The following is a 13,936-nucleotide window of genomic DNA, read 5'->3' as shown; positions in this document are numbered from 1 at the left end:
ACGAAAAGGTGCTACCATCCCTGTCTAGCCTGGGTTGCTGCTGGCATGTCCTCTATGTTGTTAAGTCCCATAAATTACAGCTTATGGGGGGTCATTGGGCCACATAAGCCTTCCCACCGTGTCAAGGTGAAGGCCCCAGGGAAGGTTTCAGAAGCCTAGACGAGCAATATGATATAGGACACTTTGGATGGGCTTTTTTCAAAGGCCTGCACTGAACACAATACCAGTCACCATTTCAGGGTTTTTTCCATTGGCAAGGGCACCCTTAGCTACATGTCAAAAATATCAGTCACGCCACGTGGACCTGCATTTCAAGGAAACAAAGGACCAGGACATGAACGATGCAGGACAAAGCGTATTGCTAAGGTAGCGCACCCCACAATGTTCTATTGATGGGACCAAGCCATAGATGGTACACAAATAATCAAACATTTGTATCACAGCATATGAGACTTTGTGTGCCTTTTGTTTCTGAACCATAGCCACGTTGCATCCTCTATGGCCATGATACAGTAATGGGCCAGCAAACACCAAATAAGGTCCATCACTTACACCAAAAGCCAAGTAGTCACTTTAGGCTGGCTCTGTTAATGGGACAGAGCGCGTGATCCATTTGGCTGGAGCTGTGATCCCAAAAGGTAAAACAATGTACTTTTAAACTGCAGTGCCTGGCCCTGAAGCACAGCGCACATGCTGACATCATTTCTTTTTTTAACGCATTAGCCCTTTGCAAGCCAAGCTGGCCCTGTTCGGTACCGTAAACGCTGATTCACAGCAGAGGGGCGCGTTGGGCAGCTGGGTTATCAGTGCACCGACAAGGTGCACGCTTGCACTGTGTGCCACGCTTGGGGGGGGGGGGCTGAATTTTAGGCCCAAAGGGTTGGCGCTACATTTGCAAACCTTGCGCGTGAACCCCGACCACCTTGGACGATGGGCATCTAGCCGGCATGCCAGTGCAGGCTGCCGGCCTGGCCCTCGGCCATGGCTGACGGCCTTGAGTCTTTGGGGCTGGGGGGGGACAGTGGAGAAGGGGCCCCTGCAACGCACATGCCCTGCGGCCAGCCCAGGTTGCAATGGGCCTATCGTGGCTGGCTCCCCTTTCCCTGTAGGCTGCTGCCCTCTGCTGAGCCAGCTCCCTGCAGCAGCCCCCTTCGGCCGCTAGGGGGACGCTCAGCGCCAGCCTGTGCCGAGGCGGTTTCCGTTTCCTGTGCGCCGCCCGCCGGGAGGGGCCCCGTGCAGGTAGGAGCGCGCGCCCCGGGCCCAGGCTGGAGCAGGGAGCGCAGCGCAGGGCGCGCTGGGGGAGGGGCACCAGTGGAGCCGGGGGGCCCCGGGTACTAAGGGGGAAGTGGGGACTGGGGAAGGGAACTGAGCCCGGCCTGTCCCCTCCCCCCCGGGGGGGGGGGCGGTGCTCAGGCGCTACTTCGGGCTGAGGCAGGAATCTTGCCTCTCCCTGGTGCAGCGGTGTGCAATGGTATACACGTGTGTGTGCAGCAGTGTGCAATGGCAGGGCCCGGGTGTGGGTGCAAATAACGTGTGGGTGCAGCAGTGTGCAATGGTAGGTAGGTGTGTGTGTGCGCAAGTGTGCAAATAGCGTGTGTGGGTACAGCAGTGTGCCATGGTAGGTAGGTGTGTGCGCGCAAGTGTGCAAATAGCGTGTGTAGGTACAGCAGTGTGCAATGGTAGGTAGGTGTGTGTGCGCAAGTGTGCAAATAGCGTGTGTGGGTACAGCAGTGTGCCATGGTAGGTAGGTGTGTGTGCGCAAGTGTGCAAATAGCGTGTGTGGGTGCAGCAGTGTGCCATGGTAGGTAGGTGTGTGTGCGCAAGTGTGCAAATAGCGTGTGTGGGTACAGCAGTGTGCCATGGTAGGTAGGTGTGTGTGTGCACAGCACTGTGCAATGGCGGGGTGTGTGCGGAAGTGTGCACATAGCGTGTGTGGGTAAAGCAGTGTGCAATGACACACGTGTGTGTGTGCGCGCAAATATCATGCGTGGGTGCAGCAGTGTGCAATGGCAGGCGTGTGTGTGCTGTTGTTGCCTGCAGGGTCTGGTACTTGGCAGGGGCATGATTAGCTTTGATGGTCACATCCCCTATTGCAATGCCTGGTAGCTGCCCTGTGGCAGGTGCTGCTGGTGGCCCTGAGCTGCTGCCTTTAGTGAGAGATCCCACAGGGAGCCACCCTGCCTCCAAAAGGAAGCGCATGCCCCTACAAATGACAAGTGGTCATTGAGTCACCTGGCCTGTACCCTGGGACCTGTGTGAGGACTCCTGGTGTGTATGATCGGGTGGAGCTGGTTAGGAAGCATACATATGCGTGTGTGCATGCATGTAAACAGGGTGTGAAATTTCCCAGGCAGCTGGGTGCTCCTGTGCTGTGCATGGTCCTGTTTCAAGTGGAGGGAGGTGTTAACTGCTTGATTCCACTCTTACAAGTTCCTCATTTGCACCAGGTGAATTAAGCACCAGGTGACTGCTGGGGTAACCTTGTGGGATCTTGATGTTCTTGTTATTCCACAGGTGGTGGTATTCATTGATTATTTTTATTGTGGTAGCAACCAGCAGCTCCAGTCAGGATCAGGGCCCCAGGGTGCCAGGCCTTGCACAGCCACACCCACAAAAGACAGTCCCTGCCCTAAAGAACTTACAGTATTACACCCCAATCCTCCGAAGCTTTATGCCTGGGCTTAACTTTATGCACTGTGAATAGTCAACAGAATTACTTGCAGTGCTTAAAGTTAAGCACGTGCCTAGGTCTTAGTAGGGTCAGGGTCATAGCAGTAGAAGAGTCAGAAATTAAATCTTTGTTGAAAGCAACATACAGTCAGGCTAAAATCATATTTCAAAAAAACAGGAGGAGTTCCTTCCTCTGGTTACGAATGACACTTAAAATGATTGAAACTGAAAAAAAATCTAATTTACTTCTATCTATGGTTTTGGTTATTTTTACGTTTTGTATTTAGACAATGAAAATAGACCAGTTGCTTTAATGTTTTGGTTCTTCTGTATTAACCCATGAAACAATGCAGGGAATGTTTTTTTTTTAATTAAAAAAAATTGTTTGAATTTAAAGGGGCATGACCTAGATAGGAGCCAAACTTTTAAAATGCGTAAGGAGTGGGGGGAGCCCTCCAGCTTTTCTAAAAACCTAAGACCAACATGGCTTGTACAAATTAAAAGGGAAAAAATCCAGTGGAAACAGTTGCTTCTAAACAAATACACCTCTACCCCAATATAACGTGACCCGATATAACACGAATTTGGATATAACACGGTAAAGCAGTGCTCCGGAGGGGTGGGGCTGCGCACTCTGGTGGATCAAAGCAAGTTCGAAATAACGCGGTTTCACCTATAACACGGTAAGATTTTTTGGCTCCCGAGGACAGCGTATATCAGGGTAGAGGTGTAGATACTTCTCTGCAGAGATTCCAACTCTGCCCCACAGAGAACCTGAAAGTGAAATTGACTAAACAACAGTAGAGGTGACTTTGTTGATCCCCATTGTCTACACTGGGAGAAATGCAAAAAGTGAACAAAGGAACTAAACAGTGATGACTTAAATCAGATCCTTACAATCCTTTCATTTTTAAAAATCTTACGCTGTTTAGGTTCTTATATCATGCTCAGCAGTACGAAATCCGAGCACCCAATGTGTTACTAGTAACAGCAAAAAGTGTTTTGTTTGCAACATTATGATCTTTTAAGTTCAGTGTAGTTAATGGTTTTTAAAACACCTATGGAGTGTGTCTGTTTATAGCGGGTGTTGAGAACACTTCTTAAAAAACAGAACCAAGACTCCCTGATCATTGTGTCTCACTATTCTATTGATTAAAATTAGGCCACATCTAAATTAGGAAATATTGTTAGATTTTAAAACATATTAGTCAATGTGTTTTAACTAATACGAATTTTAAACAGGACTTTGGTCCTAGTGTAGACAGGACAACTCGTGTTTAAAAACATGTTACCTGGTCATGGTTAACCCTCAACTCCCCTTATTTATCCGAGTCTACCCTTAGTGAGACCTTCTCGCTAGGTTTGTGTGAAAAAGATTTTTCAGTTCACTGGCAGTTTTTAAAAAAAAATGTTTTGGGTCAAACTGAAGACTTTTTTTTTTTCAGCAAATTGAAAAGTAAAATTAATTTGTTTCAGGTCAAACAAATCATTTTGTTTTGACAAAACTGAAACATTGTTTTGATTGACCATTTTTGATTGTTTTGAATAAAATTAAAGGACACTTTGAAACAAAAAGTTGTTTCAAACTGAAAAATTGAAACATTTTGAAAATATTGAAACAAAAGTATTTTGATTTTTTTCCAGAATTGTTTAATGTTTTTTTCCAATCCAAAACAATCAGATGAAACCAACACGAATTCGCTAAATGTTTTGGTGTCACCGAATCGTCATTTTTTGCCCAGCTCTATATCTGATGCTTTCCTTCCAGAAACCTGTAACTGATCCGTGTTTGAACATCTGTCTGATTTCAGAGAGAAAAGAAGAATCCATCTCTTGTGCTTGAAACAAACGGATAGTCTGGATGATCTTTGAATAGAAGAGCACAATGCCTTTCTTGCATGGCTTCCGCAGGATCATTTTTGAGTATCAGCCACTGGTAGATGAGATCTTGGGATGTTTGGGGATACAGGATCCTGAAAAGCAGGAAACTCTAGAGAGGTAACAAATTTCAAGACTCTGGTGGCCTTTACTCAGTGTTTTTTGTTTGTTTGTTTGTTTTTAAAGTAAGTCACAAACTGAATGAAGGATTAAATAAGTGGTTGTGGGTTACTCGAAGCTTATCTCCACAGAAGCTCCTCTGAATAGCTGTGTTGTATCTAATTAACCCTCTAAATTGTTGTTATTGTTGTTTGTATTACAGTAGCATGTGGAGGTCATACCTGAAATCAGGGCCCCGCTGTTGTATAGGCATGTTGTAAGAGGCGGTCCCTGCCCCCAGTGAGTTTACAATTTAAATAGACAAGACATACAAGAAGTGGACGAGGAAGCAGAGAGGTGAAATGACTTGCCCAAGGTCACCTGGCAGGTCCAGTGGCAGAGCTGGGACAAGAACCCAGGTGTCCTAAGGCCCAGTCCAGCGGGCTAGCTGGTGCGCTCTCCCTGAATCACTGACTGTACCGTCAGAGGCCTTTGCTGTAGAAAGCTGGATGCTAATGTTGGATGGATGTGGGTGCCAAGAAGATTTGGGGAGCCCTTTAATAGAGAGGAGCCAATTGTTTACACAGGGGTTAAAAGGCCGATTACGGTGTTCCCCAGAACCTGCAGAGAAGGGCGGTTTAACCCTTGAGAGAGACCCTCCCTGTTAGTCTGTTGACCTGGGGCGAACTCTTACGATAGGAACTAAGGGGAGTTCTCTCAGGCTGCTGACACTTAATTCTGAGCAAATAAAACCTCCCCCGGCGGTCAGACCCTAAACGAGAGCAGGGCGCAATGCACCGAGGGGGCGGCTGGCTCCCGCAACACAAGACTGGAGCGATAGGAGGGCAGGACACCTGCAGAGACCGTTATTGGCCCAATTCCCTTTTCCAACGCACATCCCAGGAGAAATGCTGGAGCTCTAACAATGGGCCACTTTTCTGTGTCTCAAGCCCCAGCTGCCTAGCTGAAGACAGCAGCAAATTCTTGGTCCTCAACAAGCTGTTGGAGAGAGAGACCCAGTCCCCATTCTACCAAGAAGGCGTGAGCTACTCCTTGTTGAAGGTAGCTGAACTCGGGCTGGTGCCTGCAGCTGAAATCCTCCTGCAGAACGGGGCCAATCTTATCTTTGAAGGTAAATCTGGGGGAGATGATGCGTTCTAAGCAGCCCCCCCGTTCCTGACGCAAACAGGCTCCGCAGGCGGCGGAGAGGGAGGGAAGGGCCGTTTGTGGGCTGGCCAGTGGATTGGAGCCACGACGCAGCGTCCTGGATCTGAATCAAGGTCCCAAGCCCTGCCCCTTCCTCATTCCCCGAGTTAACCTGTCTGAGGCGTGGAGCAGTGTTAGGTGTGTTATGAGTTTTGGAAGAAGTCACCGCCCAACCGCCTTCCATCAGAGGGAAGATCAGTGAGCTGGGTGGGATCATAGGATATTCCACATTCCCCTCCAAACCCCCTTCAGTGGGTAATAAAATTGGTCCTTTGCTGTCTGTCTCCTAAGACCTTCCATGCCCCTCTCCCTCACAATGGATTGATCCCCCCCAGCCCCCCGAACGCTTAAGCCAGGGAGAGGATGCTGCGTTGCCTTTTTTTAATCAATGTTAATGAAAATGCAATTGCTGGCACTGGGCCTGGTCTCTCCCATCGTTCCTTGGTGCTTTTCTCTGAGCCAGCTTAGAAATGCATTGTGCTAATGGTCTGGGCATCGCAGGAAGCTGGTTAGTGCCTTTAGGTTTAAATCCTAGGTAGGAACGTGCTGGCTTCCCAGGGCGCAAGCACCAACGTGGTTCCAGGGAAACAGGAAAATGTTAGGCCAGAATCTGATGACACCACTTTGATTTTACCAACTCGTGGGGCAGGCGATGCGCTAGTGCAGTGGTTTGTCTGGCAGTCTCTGTAGCACAGAGGACGCTGCAGGGGGACTGCATGGCTCAGGGGCGAGTAATGGGCTCTGTGGCCCCCTCACCTTTAGGTTGCCAGTTCAAATCCACCAACACTGACAACAAGCTGTTACTGACTGGTGGCTGCTTGTGTGAGATGAGCAAGGTGGGGGTTCCAGCCAGTTCAGTGGTCACATCAGACACCCGTGTTGCCAGTCCCAACAGCGAGCACACGGATGCGAGCCCCCAGGATGAAACCACCCCTTCAGCTCAGGATTGAGGCATGCTGGCTGGTCTGTACCGACTAGCTTGTCCTAAGCGTGGCAGTGCTGTACCTGGGTAGTGAACGCCAGGCTCCAGGGCTGCACGTCCGGCCTCGCTCAGCAACGCTCCTTGCATTAGCTTTGTGTGGTAGCACATGGCCTGTTTAATAGGGTGAAGGGTTTAAAACACTGCAGAACCCAACACTGACTCTTCTGTTCAGCCCGTGGTCAGAGAAACCCTCCCTCCCGGCAGTGGCTGGGCTTTTGTGACATCACCCCCGGAATGCTGGCTGTGCTCCCGCAGGGTGGCTGGGTTTAAACAGCCAGCCCCGGGATCTGGGGAACATCCAGCTGTTGGGAAGGGGGTGGGGATGGGGGAACTGGGCCATGAATTGCTTCCCTTGCAGGCCCAGCCGCACCAGGGCTGCAGTGACAAGCAGTGAGTCTCTTGTCCATCCATTCACCCCTCCCCCCAGCCTTGCTGCCAGGGAGGCGATTGGGGCCTGCCTGTGGGTTGCAGAGCTTGTAGGGGATGCGGGCTGCCCCATTGCCACAAAAGCAGGGCTGCAGCCTGCCAGAAAGGGGCTGGGATGGAGTTGGCTCTTCTGATCCAGCTGCTGGAGGCTTAGGGCCAGCTTGTTCATCGGCCTAGAGACGAGGCCCGCACAATGGCAGAGCCTGGGCGGTCAATAGCTTAGCTTCAGCCCAGCCCTCCCTGTCATTCCTCCAAGCCAAGCAGGATCCCAGCCCCTTCCCACGCTCTCAGCCCCGTCTGGGGAGCTGGACTCTCCGAACCCAGCTGCTTTGGGTTATTCTGCCTTATCGTGGACTGTTTCATATTTTTTGGAGGGCGTCTTTAGTCCTGAAACTCCCTGACTTGTTGTTCGGTCTGGCCCTAGATCCCGTCACCTATTACACTGCTCTGCACATCGCTGTTCTCCGAAACCAGCCGGACATGGTGGAGCTGCTAGTGCGCCGCGGGGCGGACATTAACCGGAGAGATCGGGTATGGAAAGCACCCACCTTAGACGCAGGGTTAAAGGATCTGACCTCTCCTAGGTTTATGGTACTGATAACGCCTCCTGAGAGATCTGGGCCTGTGAATTCCTTTGCAGAGAGCACAGGCAGAGAGGGATCCAGAGTGATGCCTGCTTAGCTCATCTCCCTTTAACATCTTGGGCTGCTTGGGTCCAGGTGGAGCATTGCATGCTGGGACTCTTAGTTTGCACAGGCTGCACTTCAGTAATGAGGCCTGGCTGCAGTCAGTCCTTTGCATGCCCTGCCCCGTTGCGCTAGCGCCGATGGGAGGAACCTCCGCTACTCCCTTCTGGCCGTACGAGCCCTGCTTTTCACCTGCTAAAGCGGAAGATCATTGGCTTTTTGTTGTTGTTGTTGTCTTCCTCCCCACAGATTCACGAGAGCAGCCCCCTGGACCTCGCCAGTGAGGAGCCCGAACGGCTGCCATGTTTGCGGCATCTCCTGGAACTTGGTGCCGATGTCAACGCAGCTGACAAAAATGGTCTGTGCCCCTTTCCATCCTACATCAAGAGTTAATTTCCCCCCCAGCTCCTGGTGCACTTGATTCCCACACAGAAAGCAACCGTTGGTATGTGTAGCAAATAGAATGGGCAGACAGCGTGGTCTAGTTAGAGCAGGGGACGGGGAGGCAGGACACCTGGGTTCTTTTGCCTAGGCTGTTAAATTTGGTTCTGGATTTCTGAATCGCCCAGTGCTCAGCCCGTTTTAGAAGTAGGAACCACCTGTGGAAATTCAGATCCAGGTTAAGACCTTCAAACCCTACCGGCGTTCAGGGGCATTGGCAGCTCTAGGACAGACAAGACAGGCAGGTATTTAACCACATTCAAACATGGTGGGTCTCAGCCCTGCTTTAGCACTGCAGTGTAGCAGTGCTCAGACTACCTGGCATTGCTAGTCTCTGGCGCCTTTGGGCTAGCACGCTTAATTCCTGCCCACAGCAGTCTGGGCTAGTGACACTCGGGCTGTAACATGCTTGCAGTTGCCCCACTGTGCTCAGGGGCTAATGGACGAGTCACAATGTCTGGTGCTCCCCCTGGTGACTCTAAAGCAGTATTGCGCTAACACGCACTAGCCCCAAGTGGGGTTGCCAACGGCAGGTAGGGGAGAGCGAACAATGGAGGGAGGGGGGATGGAGTGAGCCGGGCAGGGTCTCGGGGAAGGGGCGGGGCAAGGATGTTGAGGTTTCTGTGATTAGACAGTTGGCAACCCAATCCCTAAGGCTGTGTGTGCTCCCGCTGCTGCATCCTTGTGCAGTTTGAATAGCTCACTAAGGGGGTGCATTATTTTTTCTCCTTCAAGGCAGAGCTATATGCAGAGTGTTCCCCTCCATACTGTCACGGTTCGTGGACAGGGGCAGCCCCAAAAGGGACCCTTCCTAGAAGTCACCCTGATGTAATGCTCCCCCTCCCTGTTTTACGCTCTTCTCCCCAGGAAAGACAGCTTTGCTGCATGCCCTGGGCAGCAGCGATGGAGTTCAGATCCACAACACCGAAAACATCCGGCTCCTGTTGGAAGGAGGTGAGGGCAACCGAGCAGCTGTCGGCTCACTTCCCTGTAAAGACCGAGCGCTCGTTCGGGCAGGGCCCGTCCGTTCTGTGTTTGGACAGCACCGAGCACCATGGTCTATGCCGGGGTTCCTAGGTGCTACCACAATGCAAGCAAATAACGTAACATTTGGCACTGGCCTTTCCTCCCTGCAATAGTCCAAGCTGGGCTTTGTCTCTCCTGATTCACCTGCCCCCAAGTGCAATAACTCACAGCTTCACCCTTTCTGGTTCATGTCTGATAGTCCTAAAAGCTCCTGCTTCAGCCTGCAGGGGTCAGGAAGAGATCGCCCTTCCCACCCTATTCTGGAGTTTGTTTGGTCTCCTCCCTCTGAAGTATGAGGGATGACCACGGCTGGAGATAGGAGGGCCAGGGCTTTCAGGTGGCCCCAGGCATTCTCTCTCTGAGGTGCTTGGCTGGCTGGTTCTTGCTCCCATGCTCTGGGTCTGAACTGATCGCCATGTGGGATCAGTCGGGAGGGGATTTTCCCCCAGGTCAGACTGGCAATGCCTGTGGGGTTTTTTTGCCTTCCTCTGCAGCGTGGGGTATGGGTTGCTTGCCAAGATCAGCTGGGTATATCTGGCTTAATCATTTCTTCTACAGGGGCCTGGCATTGGTGCACATCAGTCCCCCCATCCTCTGCCTGCGACATCATAATATTGGTCTAATGTCAGTGGTTGGGTTTAGCATGCGGGTGCTGGGGCCTGTGATATACAGGTCAGACCAGATGATCTCGTGGTGCCCTCTGACCTTATACTCGATGACAGCTTCACTCTTCTTAAGCCTATTTGTCACTGTCTGGATGAAACCCTTGTATTGGTCACACTGTGAACCCTCGGTGGAGATTGTTTTAACTGGCAGCACAGGTTGGTCAGAGAGATGCTGTCCCTCCAGGTGAAACAGTCACAGTTGCTACTGTGCGCTCCATCAACTCCCTAAATGGCAGGCAGAGGAGGGCTGGAGATGAGTGACAATGGGGCTGCAGTTCAGAGGAGAGGTACCATGTGTTGTGACACATACCTGCACGTGCTCTTCGGGGTCAGCCCCCCGTTCTAGGGAGTCGGTGTCCATTGCAGCATCTGACCATGGCTCCCCCTTTTGTCTCTGGCTTCAGGAGCAGACGTGAAGGCCACCACGAAAGATGGCGACACCGTCTTCACCTGCATCATCTTCCTGCTTGGTGAGACGGTGGGCGGGGACAAAGAGGAGGCGCGAATGATCAACCGTTTCTGCTTCCGGGTCACCCAGCTGCTGATGGCCCACGGCGCTGACCCCAGCGAGTGCCCAGCCCACGAGTCCCTCACGCACATCTGCCTCAAGAGCTTCAAGCTCCACTTCCCGCTCCTGCGCTTCCTGCTGGAGTCTGGGGCCTCCTACAACTGCTCCCTCCACGGCCCCTCGTGCTGGTCAGGCTTTCACATAGTCTTTGAGAGGCTGTGCTCTCACCTCAGCAGCTCAGAAGACGACAGCTTCTCCGCTGACCTCCTGCAGAAAGCAGAAACTGTCCTAGAGCTCATGGTGGCCAGCTCGCAGATCCCCAAACTGCCCAGCAACTTTGACATCAACTCCACCAGCTGCAGGTTCCAGGGGGAGAAGATCAAGGCCCTTTTCTACTCCCTGAAGCAGCTGCAGCACTCACCGCAGGCCCTGAAACATCTCTGCAGGGTATACATCCGGCAGCGCCTCAAACCGTGGCCAGTGGATGTGAAGATCAAGGCACTTCCTCTTCCCGATAGGCTAAAGTGGTATCTCCTCATAGACCACGGCAACGCCGGCGAGGAGGACATCTGAGCCAGGCAGGGGGCAGACCTGGAATCCTCACTCCAGTCCCTCCCCAAACACTCTGGTGACTTGGTTTCCCCACCCAGAAGAGCAAGAGGTTCCTTATGGTCCAGACCAGCTTCCTCCACTGCCAGCCAGTGCTTTGTTTGATCACGCTGTCCACAAATACCGCTGCAGGGCCTGTGCATTTAGGCGCCGCATGGGCCTGGCTTCTCTGGGAAGGGACACCCCCAACAGCATGTTACCTGAATCCCAATGAAGTGTGATTCGGGGTGGGGGAGGGTAGAGGGATAAGTGGGTTGGGCTGGTGATCTGGACTTTGTGCCTTTACGAGCGATGAGTGTTGGTAGAAAGGCTGCTTTGCATGGACGTACAGGAAACGCCTGCCTGGAGTTGGGACCATAAGCCCGGTCTGAGGAGCAGAAACCAGAGTAGAGACTCAGGCGGTGCTCCCCCTAGGTTGTCCGACTGCATGTGCCATGTTGTTTGAATAAGGCCGAGGAACAACCATTCCCCCTCTCCCTCATTCGCCCGCCAGTCTCCGGCCGTGCACTGAGTGCGGGAATGGCTGAAGCGGTGTCTTAGACGAATGGCTGCTTCTAACACTGCTGCCTCTGGGGAGCGCGGCCTGGGCAGGAAGAAGCCTCGGGCTGCTAAGGGAAAACGTTCAGCGAGCGCCTCCTCCTCCCGTCTCCTCGGGAAGCTATGCGGGAGGTTTCCCCTCAGGCCAGGCCCAAGCGCAGGCGGTGCTGGCCGAGGGATTGATGGCCTTTCGCCAGCCCCCTCTGCGCAGAGTCTTGAGCAGGCTTGGCTCTCCCCACACTTGGAAAGCAGGAGATGTGGCTCTTTGCAGCATGGGCCACATGCCAGAGGAGCAACTAAGTTCACCCAGGATTTCCAAGAGCCACATCAACGTCGACAGTCACACTCCTCTCGCAACAGCTTGTTCACCTGTTGTACCACCTGCCAGGACTAAATGAAGAGCAGAGAGAGGTTAGCGTTCTCTTCTCTCTTTCCCCCTGGCATCTGCCAAGCACTTGGGGTAAAGGCTGGAGCCCCTGTGAGCCGGGTGGGCCTTGGGCTCAGAGAAACATTTACAAATGAGAGGGAAGCGGCAGGGCTGGGCGCAGCACCTGAATCTCTAGCTCAGAGCTTTGCAATCTGCTGATATTGCAAGTGGAGGGCGGCACCTTTGTGGCAAGAGGAAACGATTGGCTTGTGAAATGAAGTGCTCAGGGGCTATTGGAGGAGATGATAGGAACAGTGCTAACATGGGGCCTGGTTGTGGATTCCCAGGCCAGGCCGTCCTTTCAGCTTAGACTAGTAGCAAGTTATTCCCGGCTCCTATAGTTGTGGGGTTTCTAGTGCAGCTCTCCACGCTGCTGCCTGCGCCACTCAGTGCCTTGGGTGTGGTGGACAAATCTACTAGAGCAGAGGAGCCACTAACCTGGTTTCCAGGCTAGGCTCCACTGACCCTCCCCCTGAGGCCGTGTCTTGGGCTGGAGGTGCCTCCTCCTGGAGGCCGTGCACCTTGGCCAGAGGAGCACACTTCTTGCAGCACTCCCTCGTTTTCTTCGCCCTGCTAAACCCTAGGTGTGATCTCAGCCTGGGGCTGCAGAGAGGAAAGGCCAAGCCACAGCACCACCCACTGAGGGCAGGTTTCCCTCCAGCGTGTTAATCACCCTAAGTGCCAAAGCCAAACAGCTGCTAAGCCAGTCTCACCCCTGGGAGAAAAAGCCAAAGCTCCAGTGAGGAAATCCACTGTGATTCGCCTCCCGATTACCAGCTAGGCCTGAAAAGCCTTCACGGATCTGGGGCTAACATTGCAGCTGGGTACAACATGAGGCTCTTCCTCCCCGGCCATCACCTCCACCCATTTGTTAACACTCACAGCAGGGCAAGAACATGAAATTCACTCTCCTGCCAAAATCCATCCACCCGCTGTCTCCCCCACCCCAAACACTTCACAGGAGCAGCTGACGATCATATTGACAAATGGGTGTAAAATGAAACACTGTGCCAGTGTCTTGCTGAGCTCAAGCCATTAAACATGACCTATTGTCATAGAAAATGGCTGCTTGTTTCCTTTGGGGCAGAGGGGGGGTTCCCCAGGGGCTCAGCAGCTGGGACCTACCTGTCCCTTAGGGGGATGAAGACTTAATGGCAGCACTCTTTAGTGGGTGGGAGGCTAGTCGCCCAGCTGTCAGTAAGTGGGTAACACTGATGGGCCAGGCCCCGTGGAATCATTCCTTATTTTCAATGAGAGATGAAACAAAGGAGGCAGTGATCGCCTGCACACATCTTTAACCCTGGGACTAGGTGTAGGACTCGATTTTGAGCTGGATGAAAGGAGTATAAAACTGGCATAACCCATCCGAAGAAGTGGGTTGTAGCCCACGAAAGCTTATGCTCTAATAAATTTGTTAGTCTCTAAGGTGCCACAAGTACTCCTGTTCTTTTTGCGGATACAGACTAACACGGCTGCTACTCTGAAACCAAAATGATGCTGACTCCCAGGATTTACACTGCTAGCGGCAGTAGAGAGATGCCAGATTTACACTAGATTGCGACCAGAATCTGAAAAAGAAATCGGGCTCAGCTGTTTGTTTACAGGGCGGACAGAATGAAAACACCTACGTTACCCAGAGCTAGGGGGGAAGAAGAGCCTTCGCACTGTTAAAGCCTGGCCCTGCAGGCAGGACGCCAAGATTTTATTCCCAGTTCTGTACTGGGCACTTGATCAAATCACTTACCTGCATGCTGTTTGGACGAGAGGGATCTTTCC

At 52.3% G+C, this 13,936-nt stretch overlaps 1 protein-coding gene across 4 annotated transcripts; it reads left to right on the top strand.

Moving 5' to 3' along the window:
- The first annotated feature begins 1,202 nt into the window (after positions 1-1,202).
- On the top strand, positions 1,203-13,498 carry ASB6 (ankyrin repeat and SOCS box containing 6). Of its 4 annotated transcripts, none has more exons than XM_024193012.2 (7): positions 1,203-1,239; positions 4,482-4,668; positions 5,598-5,779; positions 7,686-7,792; positions 8,197-8,305; positions 9,256-9,342; positions 10,484-13,498. In XM_024193012.2, the coding sequence occupies exons 2-7, from the start codon at positions 4,556-4,558 to the stop codon at positions 11,158-11,160; spliced, it is 1,275 nt and encodes a 424-aa protein (XP_024048780.1). In that variant the 5' UTR covers positions 1,203-1,239; positions 4,482-4,555; the 3' UTR covers positions 11,161-13,498. The 4 variants fall into 4 exon arrangements, with proteins under 4 accessions (XP_024048780.1, XP_026513083.1, XP_024048779.1 ...); XM_026657298.1 differs by lacking the exon at positions 1,203-1,239 and adding an exon at positions 1,604-1,618; XM_024193011.3 differs by lacking the exon at positions 1,203-1,239 and adding an exon at positions 2,376-2,463.
- Positions 13,499-13,936: the final 438 nt, after the last annotated feature.

Source organism: Terrapene carolina, unplaced genomic scaffold (assembly GCF_002925995.2).
Source record: "Terrapene carolina triunguis isolate 2854851 unplaced genomic scaffold, T_m_triunguis-2.0 Scaffold238, whole genome shotgun sequence".
Classification (NCBI taxonomy): Eukaryota; Metazoa; Chordata; order Testudines; family Emydidae; genus Terrapene; species Terrapene triunguis.
The sequence above is the reverse complement of the archived record's forward strand: the minus strand, read 5'-3'. Positions and strand labels throughout refer to the sequence as shown.

Excerpts from the sequence above, each read along its gene's own strand:
- ASB6 (XM_024193009.2), top strand. The coding sequence starts at position 5,440 with ATGCACCGAGGGGGCGGCTGGCTCCCGCAACACAAGACTGGAGCGATA. Across the intron at positions 7,793-8,196 it reads ACATTAACCGGAGAGATCGG|ATTCACGAGAGCAGCCCCCT; the intron begins GTATGGAAAGCA and ends TCCTCCCCACAG. Across the intron at positions 9,343-10,483 it reads CCGGCTCCTGTTGGAAGGAG|GAGCAGACGTGAAGGCCACC; the intron begins GTGAGGGCAACC and ends CTCTGGCTTCAG.